The sequence below is a fragment of the Nomascus leucogenys genome, chromosome 6 (assembly GCF_006542625.1).
Source record: "Nomascus leucogenys isolate Asia chromosome 6, Asia_NLE_v1, whole genome shotgun sequence".
Classification (NCBI taxonomy): Eukaryota; Metazoa; Chordata; class Mammalia; order Primates; family Hylobatidae; genus Nomascus; species Nomascus leucogenys.
In genome coordinates, this window is record NC_044386.1 from 7236520 (window position 1) to 7257994 (window position 21475).

General features: G+C 44.4%; 1 protein-coding gene across 1 annotated transcript; it reads right to left on the minus strand.

Moving 5' to 3' along the window:
- Positions 1-572: 572 nt before the first annotated feature.
- Positions 573-21467, minus strand: C6H5orf49 (chromosome 6 C5orf49 homolog). Its single transcript, XM_003263148.3, has 3 exons — positions 20849-21467; positions 5379-5495; positions 573-1966 (listed from the first exon to the last, which is right to left on the minus strand). Exons 1-3 carry the CDS (start codon positions 20993-20995, stop codon positions 1787-1789), a joined length of 444 nt encoding a protein of 147 aa, XP_003263196.1. The 5' UTR covers positions 20996-21467; the 3' UTR covers positions 573-1786.
- Positions 21468-21475: the final 8 nt, after the last annotated feature.

A 21475-nucleotide genomic window follows, 5' to 3' on the forward strand; every position in this document is an offset into this window, starting at 1 on the left:
AGGCTCTGTCTAAAAAAAAAAAAAAAGGAAAAAAAGAAAAACATAATTGCCCAGTGTTGAAAATTTGATAAACCAAAACAATACATTAATATAAGAATATATTATCTTATGTGTGATGACTTTAACAAGCATTCATGCATTGGCTTTAAATGATAAACATTGGGATACCAAGAGAAATACACTTAATTTTCTCTTACGGCCTAACAAATGTGAGATCTTTTGAAATCTTGGCCAATTACAGCCCTGCCTTTTGAAAGTCAGTATGTAGTAGAAGGTGAAGGGAGTAAGGTCTGACTTAAAGTAAATGAAAATAATTTAGTTTGACTTTAATTTATTACAGTCACTTACAGATGCCTTGTCTTTGTTGAAATCAAGTCTGAATAATGAATAATTTATAAATATTTCTATAACCCAAACTTTATATATTTTCTATTATGTTACTATAAATATGGTATAATGCACCCAAAGGCATTCGAAATAAACTACTGCCATTTGTTTGAAATAAATAAAAGACACCTACACTGAAAAACTGTTTTCAAAAAAATAAAGAAATATTTAGGAGTCACTCAGCCTTGAAATTGCCGGAATTCAGTGTCATTTATTTTTAGAGAATCCTCTTTGCATATTCAAAACAATAAAACCAGTGATGGAGCAATCAGCGTGAAATTAATTAGGCCACCTGCCCATTCACTGCTAAACTGTGGGAAATTTAATCATGGTAGATGAGAGATGATTTCTTCCAAGGGATCCATTCATTAAAAACATAGCTGATACTTCAATACTTGGGTAAGTTTCAAATTATCTCCAAAAGTAAGTATTTCCAACTTAGGTTAAAAGCGACTGCTTCCAAAAAGAAGACTGTTTAAAGTCAAGTCATTGCTGTGATGACGGGGCACTGGGTGGGGCACGCACTGGGTGCCTGCGTTATGCCTACACTCCAGCAGCTCATTGCCTCCCACATGAACTCTTCTAGGTTTGGAAATTCCACTTTAAAGATGAGGAAGTGTCTGCTCATATGGGTGATATGACTTGCCCTAGAACACAAGTCTAGGAAATGCAGCAACCAGAATTTTACCCAAGTTTGTCGAACACCGAAATCTAGTCTCTTCCCTTGACTGGCCCCCGCCCTCTGAGCAGTAATAGTGAGCGTTGCTGGCCACCAGGGCCACCCATCCTTACTAGGGCTCCTGGTCCCAACAGCACAAAATTCTGTTATTTGTGATTCAGACCTCTGGAAAAACAAAAATGGAGTTTCTAGAGTTCAATTGTGCCAAAAGACAATTGTCATTACATCTCCTCTTGGAGAAGGGAACATGTCAGGGTTGTTTGTGTTACCAGGCAGCAGGAGTTCCCCTAACTCTTGGGAAAAATAACTGCACCTCACTCCTGTGACTGCCTCCCTAAAGAATTCTGGCAAATGTAGAGAGCCAGTGAACAAAAACCAACCCAACCATTACGAAGGGGAAACAAAGTTTTCATTTTATTCAGGTGCTCACAATGAATCGGTCTCCAGATTCATTTGATCAAAAGTAATTCCAGCTGAAAATCATCACATCAGAGACTCTTCACATGTACTAAAGGTGTTGTTGGTCAGGCTCCTAACCACAGCAACCTGAGGGAGGCTGCTAACGTGTTCTTGTGTCCCACTGTAGAGATGCAACACAGGCATAGCCAAGCTCCTAGGTGTCATGAGAAGGGGAGAGCAGGCTCCAGACGCCACCTTCTTGCTGTGCAAACTTGCCAGGCCACACGGTATCGCGACATGCCTGTGGGCCACAGGGATGCTTCAGGCTGGAGCAATGTGCCCAAAGCCGGGTTCCTTGAGGCTGGGGATGTCGTTCTTCCTGTAGAAGTCAGCCTGCACATGGTTGGCACGGCCAAAGTCCCGGTTTAGGGGCTCAATGGGCTGATCGATGCGCTTCCCATAGACAGAAGACGTCAGCACTCCAACCCGCCTCTCCTGTTCCTGGTGAAAGTTACCGAAGCACATAGTCAGCACCACTGCATTTGCCAGCACAGCTCACCTGTGCATCCATCAGCCTGGGTCCTGGGAGCTTTTCCTGCCTGGGTCCCACCACGGTAGACCAAGAGGGAACCTCCCCGCTGAAGCCAGGGGCTTCACAGGGAAGTAGCCTACGGCGGGGAACCGTTGAATTTGCTAGAAAGCTGGCTGGTATATTCATAGCACATGTTGGGAAACTGTGCCCGACCATTCGCTCTACCCATTTGTCACTGTGCGCTTCTTGGTCATTTCCCAGCTCCTGCTGCTGCTGGTCCCTTCCCACCACCCAGATCCTGGCTCAGATGTCCAGGTCCTCCCTGGCCCCTCCCCTCCCCAGCTCCCTGCTCATCCCTCTCACTTCCCCCATCTTACATCCTCACATGGCTTCCTCTTTCCACATACCACTCATCACTACCTAGAATTTGCTCATTTCTTTTTTTTCTTTTCTTTTGAGAAGGAGTCTTGCTCTTGTCGCCCAGGCTGGAGTGCAATGGTTGGATCTCGTCTCACTGCAACCTCCCCCTCCCAGGTTCAAGCAATTCTCCTGCCTCAGCCTCCTGAGTAGCTGGGATTACAAGCGTGCACCACCACGCTCGGCTAATTTTTGTATTTTTAGTAGAGATGGGGTTTCACCATGTTGGCCAGGCTGGTCTCAAACTCCTGGCCTCAGGTGATCTGCCCACCTCGGCCTCCCAAAGTGCTAGGATTACAGGCGTGAGCCACCGCACCCAGCCCATGATTTTTTTGCCTTTTTCTCTCTTCCTTCAGGAATGGCAGCTCTGAGAGGGCTTTTTTCTGAAAAACTACGTGCCACAGTTTCTCCTGAGGAAAACACTAACTTTGCTTCAACTTAGAATGCACCACATGTGCTGGTTACGGTGGCTTGGTAACTAAACTTGGAAGAAATGTTCTCGTGTGTGCAATTTCAGCTCTGCAAGACCAACTTTTCTAGAAAAATTATGAAAGCCAGGACTCGGAGGTCAAGCAGAGGCTTGTTTTATCTGTTGAAGGGAATGTCTTAGCTTTGCTGTCCTTAAATTGTTAAATTCTAAAGAACCAAACAACTATCAAGAAAAATACACAATGACACGACTGAACAGAGGGAACTATAATAGTACCTTAGCCTTAGCCTCTTGGCACAGAAAGATAGAGGAGAGCTGCATAAAGAAAATTACATAAAGCAGCTGAGCACAATATTAAATATATATGTGTATGTGCACACATACACACACATGCACGTACACATGTACACACATGTACATGCATACAATATACACATATGTGCATTATATACATGTATTCACACATATATACACACATAATATATACACATCCACCTACATATGCACATATGCATGCATCTATACACACATTTACACACATTCACAAGCAGGCACACACACATGCACACACATATACACACATATATGATAGATACATACACACGCATATACACAAACACATGCACACATATATACACACAGGTACACATATGCCCACACACAAACATATGTACAATATATACAAATATATATATCTGTATATACATATACACACATATATATATCTGTATATACATATACACACATATATATCTGTATATACATATACACACATACATACACACATGTACACACATGTATGCCTATATACATGCATACACATATACACATACAGTCATGCACCACATGACATTTTACTCAATGATGGATCTCATGTATGATGGTAGTCCCGTAAGGTTATAATGTTAAGTTGGTACAAAAGTAATTGCTGTTTTTGCCATGAAAATGGCAAAACCTAATAGAACTGAAAAATTCCTATCACCTAATGATGTCATAACTGTTGTCATGTCATAGCACGACACATTCGTCATGTGTTTGAGTGATGCTGGTGAAAATAAACCTACTCTGCTGCCAGTCATATAAAACATAGCACATACAATTATGTACAGCTCACAGTACTTGACAATAATAATAAGTGCCTATGTTACTGGTTTATGTATTTATTATACTTTTTATCACTATTTTAAGAGTGTACTCCTTCAACTTATTTTTAAAAGTTAACCGTAAAACAACCTCAAGCAGGTTCTTTAGGACGTGTTCCAGAGAAGACCCTGTTAGCCTAGGAGATGACAGCTCCATGCGTGTGGCGTGACATTGCCTTGGAAGACCTTCCAATGGGACAAGATGTGGAGGTGGAAGGCAGTGATACTGATGATCCTGACCCTGTGTAGGCCTAGGCTAAGGTGTGTGTTTGTGTCTTAGTTTTTAACCAAAAACTTTAAAAGCTTAAAAAAATTAAAAATAGACACCTTATAAAGATCTAAAGAAAGAAAATATTTTTGTACAGCTGTACAATGAGTTTGTGTTTTAAGCTGTGTTACTACAAAAGAGTCATAAAAGTTTTTAAAATTAAAAAGTTTATAACGTTAAGAAGTTACAGTAAGCTAAGGTTAATTTATTATTGAAGAAAAAAAATTTAAAATAAATGTAATGTAGCCAAAGTGTACAGTGCTTATAAAGTCTATGGTAGTGTGCGGTAATGTCCTAGGCCTTCACATTCACCCACCACTTACTCCCTGACCCACCCAGAGCAACTTCCAGTCCTGCAAGCTTCATTCATGGTAAGTGCCCACACAAGTGTATCATTTTTTATATTTTATACCATATTTTTACTGTACCTTTTTATGTTTAGATACAAAAATACTTACCATTGTGTTATAATCGTTTATAATATTTTATACATAACACTCTGTACAGATTGGTAGCCTAGGAGCAATAAGCTGTACCATATGGCCTAGGTGTGGAGTAAGCTATGTTATCTAGGTTTGTGTTAAGTACACTCTGATGTACACTCAGTGACAAAATCACCTAGCAATGAATTTCTCAGAATGAATCCCTGTTGTTAAGCAATGCATGACTGTACATACACCCCCCACCAAACACACACACACACACACACACGTACAAGCATACCTCAGAGATATTGCAGGTTTGGTTCTAAACCATGGCAATAAATATCACTATTAAGTGAATCATACAAATGTTTTGGTGTTCCAGTGCATATACAAGTTACGTTTACACTATACTATAGTATATTGAGTGTGCAATAGCATTATGTCTGAAAAATGCTCAGATCTTAATTTGTAAATACTTTATTGTTAAAAAATGCTGACACAGAGATATGAAGTGAGCACACACTGTTGGAAAAGTGGCACCAATAGACTTACTTGACATAAGGTTGCCATAAACTTTCAATTTGTAAACAATACAGTATCTATGAAGCCCAATAAAGTGAAGTGTAATAAAACTAGATATGCCTGTATAAAGTTTTTTTAATCTATTGACAACTTGTTAATATTCTATCTTAATATTACCTCTTCATTAACATGAAGTCCCAGGCTTTTTGCATGTTCTCTGTCATCTCGGTGCAACTTCTGATCATAATCTAGGCGCCTCTTAAAAACACAATCATAGAGGGAAGTAATTCCTGTCTAGGAAAAAAAGAGAAAGAAAGCCATGGGTTAATTTGAAGGCTGGGTCATTGAGGCCGGATGGAGCACAGATGCCAGTTCTTTCCCAAGGGAGGCTGGAGGTGCATGCGGTGAGTATGTGGTAGGAAAGGTCACCTCACTGAGCAGAACCAGCTGTGACGTGGAGCCGGGAGAAGCCCAGGCCTCACCAGCAAGAGAAGGTTGCTAAGAGGCCCAGTATGAAGCAGGGACATTTTCATGGCACTTCTCAAGTTTCTCCTCCCTTGTTGAGCGAGGTGGCTCCCCAAGCTGTCTTGCTGTCTGACTCCATTGCTAGAGCTCGAACTTTAAAATAAAAATGTGTCTTAGTCCATTCAGGCTGCTATAACAAAACACCATATAGACTGGGTGACTTATAAGCAACAGCAGTGTATTTCTCACAGTCCTGGAGGCTGTGAAGTCCAAGTTCAAGGCCCTGTGAGATTGGATGTCAGGTGAGGGCTCAATTTATGATTCACAGATGGTGTCTTCTCCCTGTATCCTCACATGCTGGATGGGCAGGCAAGCCCCCTGAGGCTTCCTTTATAAGGGCACTAATTCCATTTATGAGAACTCTACCCTCAGGCCTAATCCCTTCCCAAAGGCCCTGCCACCCAATACCACCACATTGGAGGTGAGGCTTCAACATAAGAATTTGGGGACATACAAATATTCAGACCGTAGCAAAACAACACCTGTAAGGTTATATATGTGTGTCCTTTTCCTTCGTTTCTACTTGTCTTGTGTTCTCAAATTTTCTATAATAAGCTTGAGCTTCTTTGAAAAACAAACAATACCTACATACTAGGATAATGAAACTTAACAGGAGTCACCCTTTAAGTTGCTAGTGCAGGAGCCAAGGGCAGACGTCTTCTCTGCCTTCTGAAGGTTGCCTAAAAATCAACTGACAGAAGGGAGATTAAAAGAAGAAAGGGCATACACATTTTTATTAATCTGCATAGGAGACATCTCAGGGTGATTACCCCACCACACCATGGGCTACAGATGCTTGTACAGCCTTCTTCATACGAGAAAGGAAGATGGGGAAATGCGGATGATTTTAGGGAGGTAGTAAGTTATTTTTAGGGGGATACAATGGGCTTGAAGAAGATACAATGGTCTGGGAGAAAGTCTGTTGGGCCCAGAGAGCAGACGATGGTCTGTGACAAAAGTCTGTCCAGATGTCTTAACAGCCTTCAACCTGTCTTCCCATGACATGAGTGCAGTTAATGAAAACTCAGGGAAGGACCAGGGGTCATTGTTTTCTTCTTTGGTGAGTCTAGACTTTAGGCAGACAAGCGAACTTTAGAGATCAACTTCATCAAGTGCTTTGGGAGAGACAAAGGATTGAGAGACAAGAACCAGGGGCGGGGGTAGGGGGTGGTCAGAGAGACCTTGAGCCGCCTTCTTGAGGCCAGAGTGTCAAGAGTGCGATATTTTGGTGTATTGGTTCCTGAACTCTAACACTAGCCATGAGTCAGGCTGTCTATGTGCAAACCCCTCTCTTGAGAGATAAAAGTATTTTTTCTTTAATCATATGTGATAAGTGCAACACTTGGTAATCCATATATATATGAATACATATATTATATATAATATACACATATATATCATACGTATGCAATTTACATACACACACAACCCTGATGTATTAGAAAACGACCCATTAACAGAGCTATTATCTGTATTGTCTCCATTTTATCATCCCAACTTTTTGTGGGTACAAAAGAAAATCTTCCTTGTTCGGTATCTAGTAAAAGAAAAAAGAATGCATGTGTTAGCTGGTCTTTAATCTTCACCTTGTAAATCAGGCTTGTCATTTATGTTATTCCAGCTGCCTTAAATCTTCCAGCAGCAAACTCAGACATGTCTCCGTGGGGTTTGGGAGCATTAGGTCTCTAGCTTATGCTTGGTTGGTTTTGTTTTGTTTTTTTCCCAGATAGTGATGCTAGAATGATTCCCTCCAACAGGAGGATACAGAGGTGGAAGTAGGCAGTGAAAAGGATGCAAGACTTATATATAGTATGTTGGAAAACACATAATGCCCACTCACACTGACTGCGGGAACTTGGCACTCTGGCCAGTAATGGGAATAACTAGAGCATAACGTAACTTTGGCCAATCCTTAGCAAATCATTCACAGATCATCTGTCATGTGCAACATGCTGTGTTCCTGCTGAGGGAATTTAGAAGATAACTCAGACGTGGCTACTGTCTTTACTCAATGAGCCATCTAGTAAGGAAACAACATGGTCTTTAAGAATTATTACTTCAAGATTCATAAGAATTCCAACAGCAACACGTGTAAGGCCCCTGGCCAGCCACTGCAGGGATCCTGGTATGTCTTAGTTCAGAGTCACTCTAATCGGCTTGAAGGAGGAAAGCAACCTCCAACCAGGAGCTGTGGCTTCTGCCTCTGTGTCTCTGCTGGCCATTTTATGAGTTCACCAGACACAAGCGTCTCTTATCATTGTCTTCACTCTCACTCAACTTCTGGATGTGTTCATGTCAAACCACCCTGGCCCTCATGTCTCCTGATGGCAACCTACCCTATAGCTATGTACCCATAGGATTTTTTAAAAGCCTGAATCAATGGAGAATTGATAAGCCATTCAACATTTAGTATTGTGACAACTGGCTAGTTTTTTGGGCCTTCACATCACATTATAGCCAAAAGTAAATTCTGGATGATGAGAAAAATAAGAGAAAAAGAAAACCGATTAGAAAACTCGTACACATGAAAACAATAGGAAAAATGTCAGAAAATATCAATCACTTTGACTACATAGAAATTAGACATCTGCTTATCAAATAAAATGAAAACTTTAAAAAACATTTTAAGACATGATAGAGAAATCTCGATACCTTTAATATCCATAACATAGGCAGCTGTTGGTGCAGAAGCTAATTTGCTGCTGGCCTGCAAAGGCTAAGCAAACCTTTTTGGGATGGGCCACCCAGTAACACACAGGAAGCCCAAGTATACCACACACATTCTGCAAGGATGAGGGAGGATAAATTCTCCAGAGTAAAGACATTGCCATCCAGACCCTTCCTTTGAGATTCAGAGCCACTGGCCAGCCAATAGCTTGATCTCCATCACCCCCATGCCACCCCACATACTCTCAATATTTTAAGGGATTCAATAGTAGCCAGGCTCTTGCTCATCATCTAGGTCTTCTATTGCCTTTGGAATCCCTCCTGACCTGGCTGACCCTGTTCCGTGCGTTTTGGGGAGAATAGCTGCAGTGTATAATGTGAAGACCTAGTCTCTAGAACTGAACCCCTGGGAGAAAGCTACACCCATGGCCAGGAGGCACTCTCTCCTCTTGCACCCCCAGAACCTTGTGGCAAAGTGGAATTGACTGGTGGCCCCTCAAACCCTATAATGCTCCCTGCAGGTGGACAGCCACCCTCACCCAGTGTATTAGTCTGTTTTTGTGCTGCTGATAAAGACATACCCAAGACTGGGCAATTTACAAAAGAAAGAGGTTTAATGGACTTACAGTTCTGTGTGGATGATGTGTGGGGAGGCCTCACAATCATGGCAGAAGGTGAAAGTCACTTCTTACATGGCGGCAGCCAGAGAGAGAGCTTGTGCAGGGAAACTCCCCTTTTTAAAACCATCAGATCTCATGAGACTCATTCACTATCGCAAGAACAGCACAGGAAAGACCCAACCCAATAATTCAATCACCTCTTACTGGGTTCCTCCCATGACACATGGGAATTATGGGAGTTACAATTCATTATGAGATTTGGATGGGGACACAGCCAAACCATATGACCCAGGTCTGAGGGACAGCCCCCCCCAAGAGTGGGTGGCATGAACAGCAGGGAAAATAGATCCTCCAGTGGCTGCCTGGTCTTGTATTTTCTTCTGCACAGTGCTTTTAATCAGGTCCAACCCTCCTGAACTGAGTGAGCTCCCACTGGGGTGCTTGGATTATCCTGGGAGAAAAACTCTGAAGAAGGAAGAATGGACTTAAGAATAGAATGAGAATGCAATTACCGTTATCAGAATGAGAAAGGATATGTTCATTCATTTTGTTCCCTATACTGAAGAAGCCCAGTGTAATATGCAACTTTACAGAGAAAATGCCTATTTCTTCTCATTCTAGTCAGTTCTCCTAAAACACTGTAAAAGTAACCACTAGGAGCAGCCATGCCTGCCTCATGATCCCTGGGTTAGTTGCCAACAGTCTTCTACATCTTAGTGCTTACTAGGAATCTCACTGCTTGTGGGTGTGGAGTGATCAGAATTTTAGGAAGCTTATTTTTGTGCAGATTTTGCATATTCAGAGCTTTCCAGAGTAAAAGTGAATTTTCCTATCATTGAAAAATAAGGACCAAAAAAAAAAAAAATTCATCAGCAGGCAGGCAGCCTCGCTTTGAAATGTGACTATCCATTTTCAATAGGTAATCAAACTGAAAATCTGTCTTTTCCCTGGATTTTACTTATTAATCTTTTTTTTTCTTTTATTCCTGTATGGCTTGAAGCAAAATGATACTAATAAAAACCAATTGGGATTTAGATGCTGTCACAAGACAGAGCTTCTGAACTTACTGAAATTTCGCCATTAAAATCCCTCAAGGAATTGTCTCTATTTCACAGATGATGTTCCTTTAAAAAAAAAGCAAAACAGAAAATATCCATTTTTTACCTTGTGATCTCTCCCTCTGTGTTTTGAATATTGTTAAAATGTAGCATGGCCTTAGCCTGGTCATGGTGCTTGATCACCTACTCTCAGTTTCCCTCACAGTGACCTCCACCTCTGATCCTGAGAAATTGCTCTGGTCCACAGGCCTGGGCAGATGCCGTGGGTAGAGTGGAGGCCTCCAATTTTCAACCTCCACAGCACATTAGGCCTACTATTGTGCAAGACACTATGCCAGGCTCCAGGACAGAAATGGGGAGTCCCTACCTTAAAAGAGACCACAGACTGAAAAGAGAAATTAACCCATTAGTTATGAACCACAGAAAAATATAAATGGAATAAGAGAGGTGTGCACAAAGTATAGTAGCAGAAAAGAATGAATGATGGGCAATTGCTTGGGCCGGGGGTAGGAAGTGCAAGTGACTGAAGGTGAGACGGGAGACGGCACCACACTGCTGTCATTAGAACCACTGCCGAACAACCTCACTGGATGTGATCAGCTGACTTGTGTCCTCCAAGCATTCACATGTTGAAGTCCTAACCCCCAGGAACTCTGAATGTGACCTTATTTGGAATAAGGTAATTGAAGATATAATTAATTAAGGTGAGGTCATACTGGAGTAGGGTAGACCCCCGAGCTAATATGACTGATGTCCTTATTGAAAGGAGAAATTTGGACATGGACATTCACAGAGGGAAGATGATGTGAAGAGACACTGGGAGAAAATGGCCATCAACAAGCCAAGGAGAGAGGCCTGGAACACAGCCTTCCCTCACAGCCCCTAGAAGGAACAAATCCTGCTGAATTGCAACAAAGCAAAAATCGACATATAGTATCTAATCAAACTTCAGACCTCTGCACAGCAAAAGAAACTATGAACTGCATAAACAGACAACCTACAGAATGGGAGAAAATTTTTACAAGCAATGCATCTGACAAAGGGTCTAATATCCAGCATCTACAAGAAACAAATTTACAAGAAAAAAACCCCATTAAAAATTGGGCAAAGGACATGAACAGACACTTCTCAAAATACATACATGTGGCCAACAAACATATGGAAAAAAAAGCTCAAAATCACTTATCATTAGAGAAATGCAAATCAAAACCACAATGAGATACCATCTCACTCCAGTCAGAATGGATATTGAAAAGTCAAAAAACAACAGATGCTGGTGAGGTTGTGGAGAAAAAGGAATGCTTATACACTGTTGGTGGGAGTGTAAATGAATTCAACCACTGTGGAAGACAGTGTGGTGACACATCAAAGACCTAGAGGCAGAAATACCATTCAACCCAGCAATCCCATTACTGAGTATATACCCAAAGGAATAGAAATCATTCTATCATAAAGACACATGCACATGTATGTTCAATGTAGTACTACTCACAATAGCAAAGATATGGAGTCAACCTAAATGTCCATCAATGATAGACTGGATAAAGAAAATGTGGTACATATATACCATAGAATACTATGCAGCCATAAAAAGGAATGAGATCATATCCTTTTCAGGGACATGGATGGAGCTGGAGGCCATTATCCTTAACAAACTAAAGCAGAAACAGAAAACCAAATCCTGCATGTTCTCATTTACAAGTGTGGGTTAAATGATAAAAACATAGGGACACATGGGGGGTGGGCAACACACACTGGGGCCTGTCAGAGGATGGGAGGTGGGAGGAGGGAGAAGATCAGAAAGAATAGTTAATGGATGCTGGGCTTACTACCTGGGTGATGGGATGATCTGTACAACCCACCATGGCATGCGTTTACATATGTAACAAATTACATATGTCACAAATTAAAAGTTGGAAATTAGAAAAAAAAAATCCTGGTAACACCCTGATTTCAGGCTTCTAGCCTCCAAAACTAAGAAAGAAGAAATTTCTGTTGTTTTAAGCCACCAAGTCTGTGGTACATTTTATGGTAGCCCAGGCAAACACACTTGGCAAGAAGTAGCCATCATGCCCCATGACTCCTCCCAACCTGAGAAGCACTCTTACTCCCAGAAGTTGCACACACTCTCACACAAATAACTAGGATAAGTTTTTGAGCAAACTGGGGCCCTTGTCCTTTATTTTCTCCTCCCTTTCAGACTATTTAAAGCATTAATTCACTCTCCACCATAAGGTTAAACCAGTAAGTTCTATGAGAAAGAAAAAAAAAAACAAGAGAAAAAATTAATACCTTTTGTCATGTAATTGTGGCAGGGGTAATGCTATGTGCTCATCAAACATACTACCTCTTCCAGAACAAGCAGAAGATGCATTTCCCAGTTTGCCTCACAATTAGGCTGGGGCTAGGAATGTGGGTGACTCCAGTAAATACTACTTCTAGTCCTGGTCCATAAAAAACTCCCAGGCAGTCCCCCAAACCCTCTCTCCCCATTCACTGCTAATAAATTCAGAGCATCCAATAAATGACTCTAAAGTCCTAAAAACTCCTAGGCCCTAGTAATAGTGAAACCATGAAAAAGAAGGCACTTGGATTTCCAAGCAATTGCACTAAGAGCCTCCTGGGAGAAACATAAATGTTGGGCTATGAATGAGAAAAAAATAAGCCTCTATGATGTCATGGTTATTTTGTTAAGCCCGTTGGTGCACCTATGTTTAACAACCCACTTTCTGGAGAAAAAAAATTCTGATTTGTAGTATTTGATGATTTCTGTGGTATAAATACTTCGATCATGGTCAATTTTAGGCTACCAATTAAATGCAGAGCTTAGAAGAAATGCTAACAGTTGGCTTTTGTGAGTCATACAAGTCAGCTCCAGCATACTGGGGGTTAAGACTCTTTGGGTTTAGGGTGTGTTTCCATAGCACATCCTAGCCCACCTTGTCTATATGCTAATCAACCTATGAGTCGGCTACCTCATTTCCTGTCCTCAGAAGCCACAGCACTATGACCTCCTCATCTTGAGGCTTTCCGTCAGTTTGCTTGTCCAGGGATAAACGACCTACTTTTAAAACTGAAAACCCCCAAGGTGATCCAGAACAGTTTCCTTTGATTCATCAGGGCCTCAATTGACTTCTAATAAATCCAGAGCATCTCCTTGGAGGTTTGGTATTGTATGAAGTTTAATGAGGACATTTTCATTAATTTTAACAGCATTCAAAATTCTGCATCTCAGAGGACTGCTGCTTGCGAAGGACACAATGTTAGGTTTTTTTGAAAAGACAATACTCAACTATTCTCTTTGGGTTTTTGATTTTTCCTGTGGAAAAGATTCTGTGTCCTCTCCTGGTACATTAATATCACAAGTTTTAGAAATTTTCATAAATTTTCAAATAATCTGGATATTTTACCATTGGACTGAAGTCGAGATAATTCCTCCCTCTGATCTTGTGTCTGTGTCAAATTCTAAGAGTGTTCTGATTCAGAGAGTTCTACATTCATCTATTTGCTCAACTTGTCGCCAGTTGGAAACTTGGTGATTGTGGAGTCAATTGTTTTTCCTCTTCCCCTGATACCAGCTCCCTACTCACCCCATCACCCCCAGCCCAGAAATTCACAACTCAGGAAGAAACAGCGAAACACAGGGGCTGAAACTCGAATTCAATCTTATATGTTCCTCTTGGTCAAAGTTATTGGGAAAAATGTTGTCTCTTTTCTTGTGTCATTTGCTTGTACCCCTTAAAAGGGGGTGATTTTGAAAAACCAAGATATGTTATTAAATGAAAAGGGCAAGCTGCAAATATATGCGTCCATATTTGTGTGATCTGTGTGTGAACATGTTCTTGTGTAAAAAACATTAGATACGTATCTCGACAAATACCCACTCAAGGAAAAGACACAGAGCACATGCTCACACCGGAGTTTTGATTCATTGGAACATGGATTCCTCACTCTTGGTGTTTCATTCCATGTGAAAGGTCTCCACTAGAACATGCCTGCCTCCCCTTTCACTCATTCCTCTCTCATAAATGGGTTTGCAAGGGAAACTGGGCCTTGGGCTCAGCCCCTGATCAACCCCCTTTTAAGGAGCTACCTGTCCTGGAGGGAGATATTCAGCCCCATTCCCCCAAGCCCTGAGTTTTCCAGGGGCAGGTCACTGGATAGTGAAAATGCAACTAGAGAAGTAGAGAAAAAACTATAGCCCGCTGCTGTTGACGATACCAGAGGAGGAGAACAAGGACAGGGATAAGCAAAGCAGCAGATAATCCAAATCGAAACCCCCTATTTAGTCCAAGAAGCAAATTTTGTAAATCTTCGACTTATCCCTTTGTTTTAAAAATTGGCTTTCCGATTATTCATTCCTCATTTGTTCATGCAACAGGTATTTATGGAGTTCCAACTATGAGACAGGCACTCTTCTGATTGCTGAAGACATAGCTGTGATAAAGGTAAATCATTGTCCTCACAAAGCTCACATTTAGTGGGAGAAAACAACAAGATAAGTAAGGAAAATACTTAGCAGGTTAGATACTAATAGGCAAAAGGAGAAAAATAGGCAGGGAGAAGGAAAGAGGTATCCATGCAGGGGGGTCATAATTTCACTGGGCTAGTACAAATTCTTTTGGAAAGGCATGTAAGCTTAAGAGTCTGCTGGATAATGGAGAGTTGCCTAGATATTGACAGGCAGATCAGCAACAGAACTGACTTCACCTTCCCTGCACAGCCCCCTTGGAGTGGCTGAGTGTGTGTGGTAAAGGTGCTTGGTTCCTAAGCAGAGAGAATCCATAGAGGGAAGACCTAGGGAGGCTCATATTGAGCACTGTCTGTATACTGTCAGGCCCTTCAGAGATTCCCCTTTGTGCCTCTGGACAGTTAGCACGTGTATTTGTCCATTTTTGCACTGCTATAAAGAACTGCCTAAGACTGGGTAATGTATAAAGAAAAAAGGTTTGACTGACTCACAGTTCCATATGGCTGGGGATGCCTCAGGAAACTTACAATCATGGCAGAAGGCAAAGGAGAAGCAAAGAACTTCACGTGCCGGCAGGAGAGAGAGAGAGAGAGCAAAGAGGGAAGTGCCGCTTTTAAACCATCAGATCTCCTGAGGACTCACTCACTATCATGAGAACAGCAAGGGGGAAACTGCCCCCGTGATCCAATCACCTCCCACCAGGTCCCTGCCTCGACACGTGGGGGTTACAATTGGAGATGAGATTTGGGTGGGGACTTACTGCTAAACCATATCAACATGCATCTGTATAAGGTGCTTGGCTGTATTTGGCAAAGGGAAATTCAGTGCTCAGGGAGGTAGAGTCCTTGACGCATAAAGAAACAGTCAGCTTCTGTCCCCAACATACACAGAGAAGAAAAGCCAGCTAATCCCAACAAACCTAAGGTGGGGCCTTTACAGCAAAGCCTCACTCAAGACAGAGCTATCCACAAGGCCCCTCAGCATGAGGGAAAGCGGATTCTAAAGCCAGTTATAATTGCTTTAAATGCAGCTCTTAGACTTTGAGGAATTTAATCAAAACCTTCATAAAATGGCATTGTCCTTTGACTGCTTTTTCATCTCAGCAGCAGAAATGCTGCACAAGGCAGAAGACAAAAGTAATTGAAAAACACCGTTGAAAGAAATCTGCTTTGCTGCCGCAGGAACCATATTTTATAGGCAAAGCCCACGCTACTAGAACTCTCTAGGGAGCAGTACAGGAGCCGATCACATTTTTGCTGGCAGCTTTAGATGACAAATTTATCTTACAATTCAGAGGCATTACTGGGGCTTTAAATAAGTGTGCAGCCTTCAGTGCATCCACTCTGTGGGCTCCCTGAAGGGAGCTGCTTCAGAGGATTAGAAGCCACAGATTGACACTCACATTTTGCCTTCACCTGTGTTAATTTCTGACAGCAAACGAGGGTCAGGGATATGAGGTTTGCCACTGGGATCCAGCACTTAGTGAAAAGAAGCTCTAATAATCACTAACAAAAGCAAATCATAATAATAGCTATACTTACATTGGGCTTACTATGTGCTACTTTGCACTGATTAATTAAAGTCATTCATATAAGAGCTCTATGAAATTGGCACCATTTGCCTCAAAGGTGGGTAGAGTGAAACAGTGTGTGTTAATGTGGCAGGTCCACATGGCTGGTCAACATGGAGCCAATATTTTTACCCAGGATGACAGCCTGTGCTACCAACTAATCAGTACACACACTACTGTGTGTCACACCTAAATAAACTAAACAGAATAGTCCCATCAGGCTGCTATAACAAAATACCCATACACTGGGTGATTTATAAACAACAAATGTTTATTTCTCGAGGTTCTCAAGGTTGGGCAGTCCAAGATCAAGGCGCTGGCAGATTTGGTGTCTGGTGAGGGAGCGTTTTCTGGTTGCTACATGGCACGTTCTCATTGTGTCCTCACATGCTGGGAGAGGCGAGGGAGCTCTCTGGAGTCTCTTTAACAAGGGTGATAATACCATTCATGAGGGCTCCACCTTCATGTCCTCATCACTTCCCAAAGGCCCGCCTCCTAATACTGTCATGTTGGGGGTTGTGATTTCAACATATGTATTTGGGGGGAACACAAATATTCAGACCATAGCATTGGCTTAAGAACTAATTCTGTACTGTTTTTACTACTCAGCTTGATTAGGGCCTGAAATTATTCTTCCTCTTACTATTATTATTATCTTTTGGAGACAGAGTCTCACTCTGTCACCCAGAGCGGAGTGCAGCAGTGCAATCTTGGCTCACTGCAACTTCCACCTCCTGGGCTCAAGTGATTCTCCTGCCTCAGCCTCCCGAGTAGCTGGGACTAGAGGCATGGGCCACCATGCCTGGCTAATTTTTGTATTTTAAGTAGAGATGGGGTTTCACCATGTTGGCCAGGATGGTCTTGATTGAACTCCTGATCTCAAGTGATCCACCCTCCTCGGCCTCCTAAAATAGAGCCTGAAATTATTTACAGTAAATTTAGGTGTAACTGAGTTCTCTAGAAAACCTGTGATGCAGAATTTACCCTCTTTATTCCAAATAGTCTCCAGGTCAGAGAATCAGTTTCTTTGGTCCTGCAGCTGATTAAATCCCAGTTCATATCATCCTGAGGAGTGGATTACTACCACTGGTAGCTATTTGTCAAATGGGCTTCAAAATGCTTTTTTAATTCTTGTTGCTTTCAAGGCTGTTTTAATTTAGATGTTAACATTTATGTTGCACCATTTTCTTTTGCGTGGTACTAAAGGCCTCAGGACTTGAATTTGTTTGTGACCTCAGTTATCCAAACTGCATGGAAAAAAATTGTTTTTTCAAAAATCCACTTTGCATTAATTTGTTCTAAGTTCCATACCTACCTTCCAGAAGGTAGTGATACATTACAGCAGAGGGTAGGAAACTTTTTCTGTAAAGGGCCAGGTAGTAACTGTTTTGGGCTTTGCAGGTCACATGGTCTCTGCCAAATCTACACAACTCTCTGCGGTAACCACAGACACGCAAACACATAGGTATGAGACTGTGTTCTAGGAAAACTTTATTTATTAAAATAGGCAGCTGGCCAGATTTGGCCAAGGAGCCTCGGTTTACTGACCCCTGCATTAAAGGGACAGATTTCCGGCCCACTCCCAGTGGACCTCCTTCCAAGTGATGGAGTCCCAGTCACTTCACACTTTGGGCATCTCTCTGCCCTTTGGTTAGCTTGGTCCCAGGAAGGTGGAGCCATTTATTAGACTGGTAAATATAAGAATGAACTGTGCCTGCCAGGATCAATTTCACCGCCTTTCCCTAGGCAGTAGCTGGCCCACAGGGGATGCGGGTTCTGCTCTTTTTCCTGGTGCCCCCATCTCATTTACAGGACCCCTCAAATGGCGTTATTACCAATGTTTTTATTCTGTCCAACAGCCAGATGAATTTTATTTCCTTTCAACAAAACAGCATAGAACAAGTTAACACAACAAGACTCCTTACTTTTTCAGCTGTTTATCTCATGTGGTGCATTACTGCTATGCATTAATCATAAGCTGATTGGCAGTCACAAGAGTATTGCATACTTAAAATGTAAAATTCATTTAATAAACGAGATTATGTATAGGTAACAGTTCTTTCAAAACATATTGCTCCCAGGAGGAAAAAAATGAAGTCCCTGGTGGCAATGAGATTGGGAACTTACCATTCCCTCGTGTTTCCCTCCTGTCTTAATATTCAGAGGATAATCTCTGATAATATTCAGAGAACAGGCAAACAGGGCTGCAGAGACAGATCTGATTGCAAATGTCCCTTTTCCCCCTGTCCTTGCATATTGCTCAAAGCCAAGCAGAGAGGAGCTATCAGATACCAGAGATCCTCCTGGGAGCAGGCTGAGGTTTATGGCTGCCGTATTTGTCAGCTGGGGCTGCACAAACTAAGTACCACGGATGAGGTGGCTTAACCAACAGAATTCATTGTCTCACAGTACTGGCACCAGAAGTATGGAATCAAGCAGTTGGCTGTGAAGGAATGCCCTGTTCCAGGCCTTTCCCTGAGGCTTGTAGGTGGCTGTCTTCTCCCTGTGTCCCTTTACATCATCCTCCCTGATATGGTTTGGCTGTGTCCCTACCCAAATCTCATCTTGAACTGTAGTTCCCATAATTCCCACATGTCCTGGGAGAGACCGTCTGGAGATAATTGATTCATGGGGGCAGTTCTTCCCATCCTGTTCTCGTGATAGTGAGTTAGTTTTCACAGGACCTGATGGTTTTATAAGGGTCTTCCCTCTTCACTGTGCACTCATTCCTCTTCATGCTGCCACGTGAAGAAGGACATATTTGCATCCCCTTCTGCCATGATTTTAAGTTTCCTGAGTCCTTCCCAGCCATGCTGAACTGTGAGTCAGTTAAACCTCTTTCCTTTATAAATTACCAGTCTTGGGTATGTCTTTATTAGCAGTGTGAGAAAGGGCTAATACATGCATGTCTGTCTCTATATATCCAAATTTCCCCTTTTCTCAAAGACATCAGTCGTACTGGAATAGGGCTCATCCTAATGACCTCATTTTAATTTGATTAAATTAAATTAAATTGTAAAATTCTATCTCCAAATAAGTTCACATTCTAAGGTACTGGGGATTAAGACTCCAAAACATAAATTTCAACGGGACACAATTCAACCGACAGCAGTTGTCTAAACTAGAAACACGATTGCTTCTGTTGGTGAGGCTGTCCAAGAGTGCTTACACTTTATGTGTGGCATGCAGGCCAGTATGTGCTAACCCAATCAGAAGGGGAATTTATTTAGGGTCTAGGATTGTGGGGGCAGGAGGGGGGGAAAGGAAGGATGCATTTTCTGGGAACACCTCATACACCATAAGGGAATGATCTCCTTCCCCCTAGACACCTGGCTAATCTATATCCCTCTCTAGCCTGTCTCAGTTATGCCTGCAGGCTGAGGGTCCTCAATGAATGCTCCTTTTCAGTAATGACTCCCCTGCCTCTGCATCCTGAACAAGACAAACTGGGGACATTTAGGCACGATGGTGAGAAGAAAGGAGTAGATGACCCTCAACTGGCTTTGAATTTGTTACTTTTCCTGCCTTTGGCCACTGGTGGGAGATGCAAGGTGCCCAGTGGCCTTCGCAGACTCGCAGAGCCCATCCCAGGAAATGCACAGGCCGGTGTGGCCAGGACAGAACAGAGGGACCGTTCTCACTCCAGCCCTCCCTGCAGGCGGCTCGCCAGCTATTCCTTCTGGTCTTCGGTTTGCAGGAGGGCAGAGGGTTTCCCGCGCCCTGGACCATCCGGGAGCAGTCCCGGCAGCAAGGCCTTGTTTCCTTGCTACCCTGGGCCTGCCGCAGACAGACCCCAGAGGGAGCCGCGCCCAGCCCGCTGGGCGGCCCCGGCTTCCCGCGACCCCCTCCAGACCCTGGGCAGAAAGAGCGCCCTGCTGTCCCGACACAGCCACTGTGCTTTTGAGGGATCCTGACACCTAGTGGCTCCCGCTCCCTTCTCCGAAGAGCACCGAGTCCCATCTGAGCATTCCCGCGACCCTCAGCCCCTGATCGCAGCTGAGACAGCCATTCACGCACCGGGCTTCTCCCACATCCTCGTCCCAGGGGGTTCAGCTGACACTGGTAGTCGCCTTAGCTGTACTCTTTGGGGTCCAGGCGCCTTGGCGGGAGCTCACCCTTCCTGTCTTCCCAGCTGACCCTGCCGCGCCCCCTTCATCTCCGCACGCTCCCACCCGGCCCCCTCCACTGGCTGTCCAGCCCCGCCCCTTGGAACCCACCCCTGGTAGTGAAGTCCTGCTCCCGGGGTCCCTGCCCGAAGGTGCGCTCCTCCTCTAGGGCCCCTGTACGCTGTGAGATCTGTCCCCGATCCCTAGTGGTGCAGCCCCTCCCAGGGCCCCTCCTCGCTGTGAGCTCCTCTCCTGTCCCCCGCCGCGCATCCCCGCCCCCAGGCCCCCTTCCCTAAGGTGAACCCCGCCCCCAGGCCCCAGTCCCCAAGGTAAGCCCCGCCCCCAGGGTGAGCCCGCCCCCCCCAGGCCACCTCCCCTAAGGTGAGCCCCGCCCCCAGGCCGCCTCCGCTAAGGTGAACCCCGCCCCCAGGCCCCCGCCCCTAAGGTGAGCCCTGCCCCCAGGCCCCCTCCCCTAAGGTGAATCCCGCCCCCACGCCCTCCCTCCGAGGGAGAGCCCCGCCCCAAGACCCTTCCGCTGGGGTGATCCCCTCTCCCCCGCCCCTCCGCGGCCGCCCGCCCCTGCCCAGCCGCCCAGCCTTCCGGTCTCCGCGCCCCGTCCGCGGTCCTCACCCGCGCCGGGCGGTAGTAGTAGCTGTGCTCTTTGGGGTCCAGGCGCCGCGGCGGGATGTAGCTGAAGGCGGACTGCGCCGAGACGGGCGGCGGCCTGGGCTTGCCCCGCAGCGTGGACGCGGTGGTTTCCTCCTGGTCGTCCTCCATGCCGCTCCCGTCCAGCGCCGCCGCCTTGGCCGCGGTCCGTCCCGCCGGCCCAGGGGCCCAGTCGGAGTCTGCCGGCCTCAGGTTGCTCGGCGCCAGCGTCTAGTCCGCGTCTGTGTTCGGTCGTTGCCTGGAAACCGCCGCCTGGCGACCCGGAGCTGCCCTGGAGCATTCCGGCTCCAGGGTGGAGCGACCCTCCCCTCCTCCTTCCCGGCCCCTCGACTACATCCGGGGTCTCTCCTTCCTTCCTCCTCCGGAGGAGCCCGGCTGGGAGACGCCGCGGGGACTACCCATTTCCAGCCCGCTCACCTTTCCCGTGCAGCAGCCCCTGCTCCACTCACTGATGACTCCTTCGCGAGACCATTAGTGACTGAGCACCTAGTGTGTGGTGTGTCAGGAGCTGGAGATCGAGCCTTGAACGGAGGAAGCCTTGTCCACAGGGAGCTTACAGTCGGCTGGAGAAGACAGATGAAAGACATGAAG

Excerpts from the sequence above, each read along its gene's own strand:
- C6H5orf49 (XM_003263148.3), bottom strand. The coding sequence starts at position 20,995 with ATGGAGGACGACCAGGAGGAAACCACCGCGTCCACGCTGCGGGGCAAG. Across the intron at positions 5,496-20,848 it reads ACTACTACCGCCCGGCGCGG|ACAGGAATTACTTCCCTCTA; the intron begins GTGAGGACCGCG and ends TTTTTTTCCTAG. Across the intron at positions 1,967-5,378 it reads GACTTCATGTTAATGAAGAG|GAACAGGAGAGGCGGGTTGG; the intron begins GTAATATTAAGA and ends AACTTTCACCAG.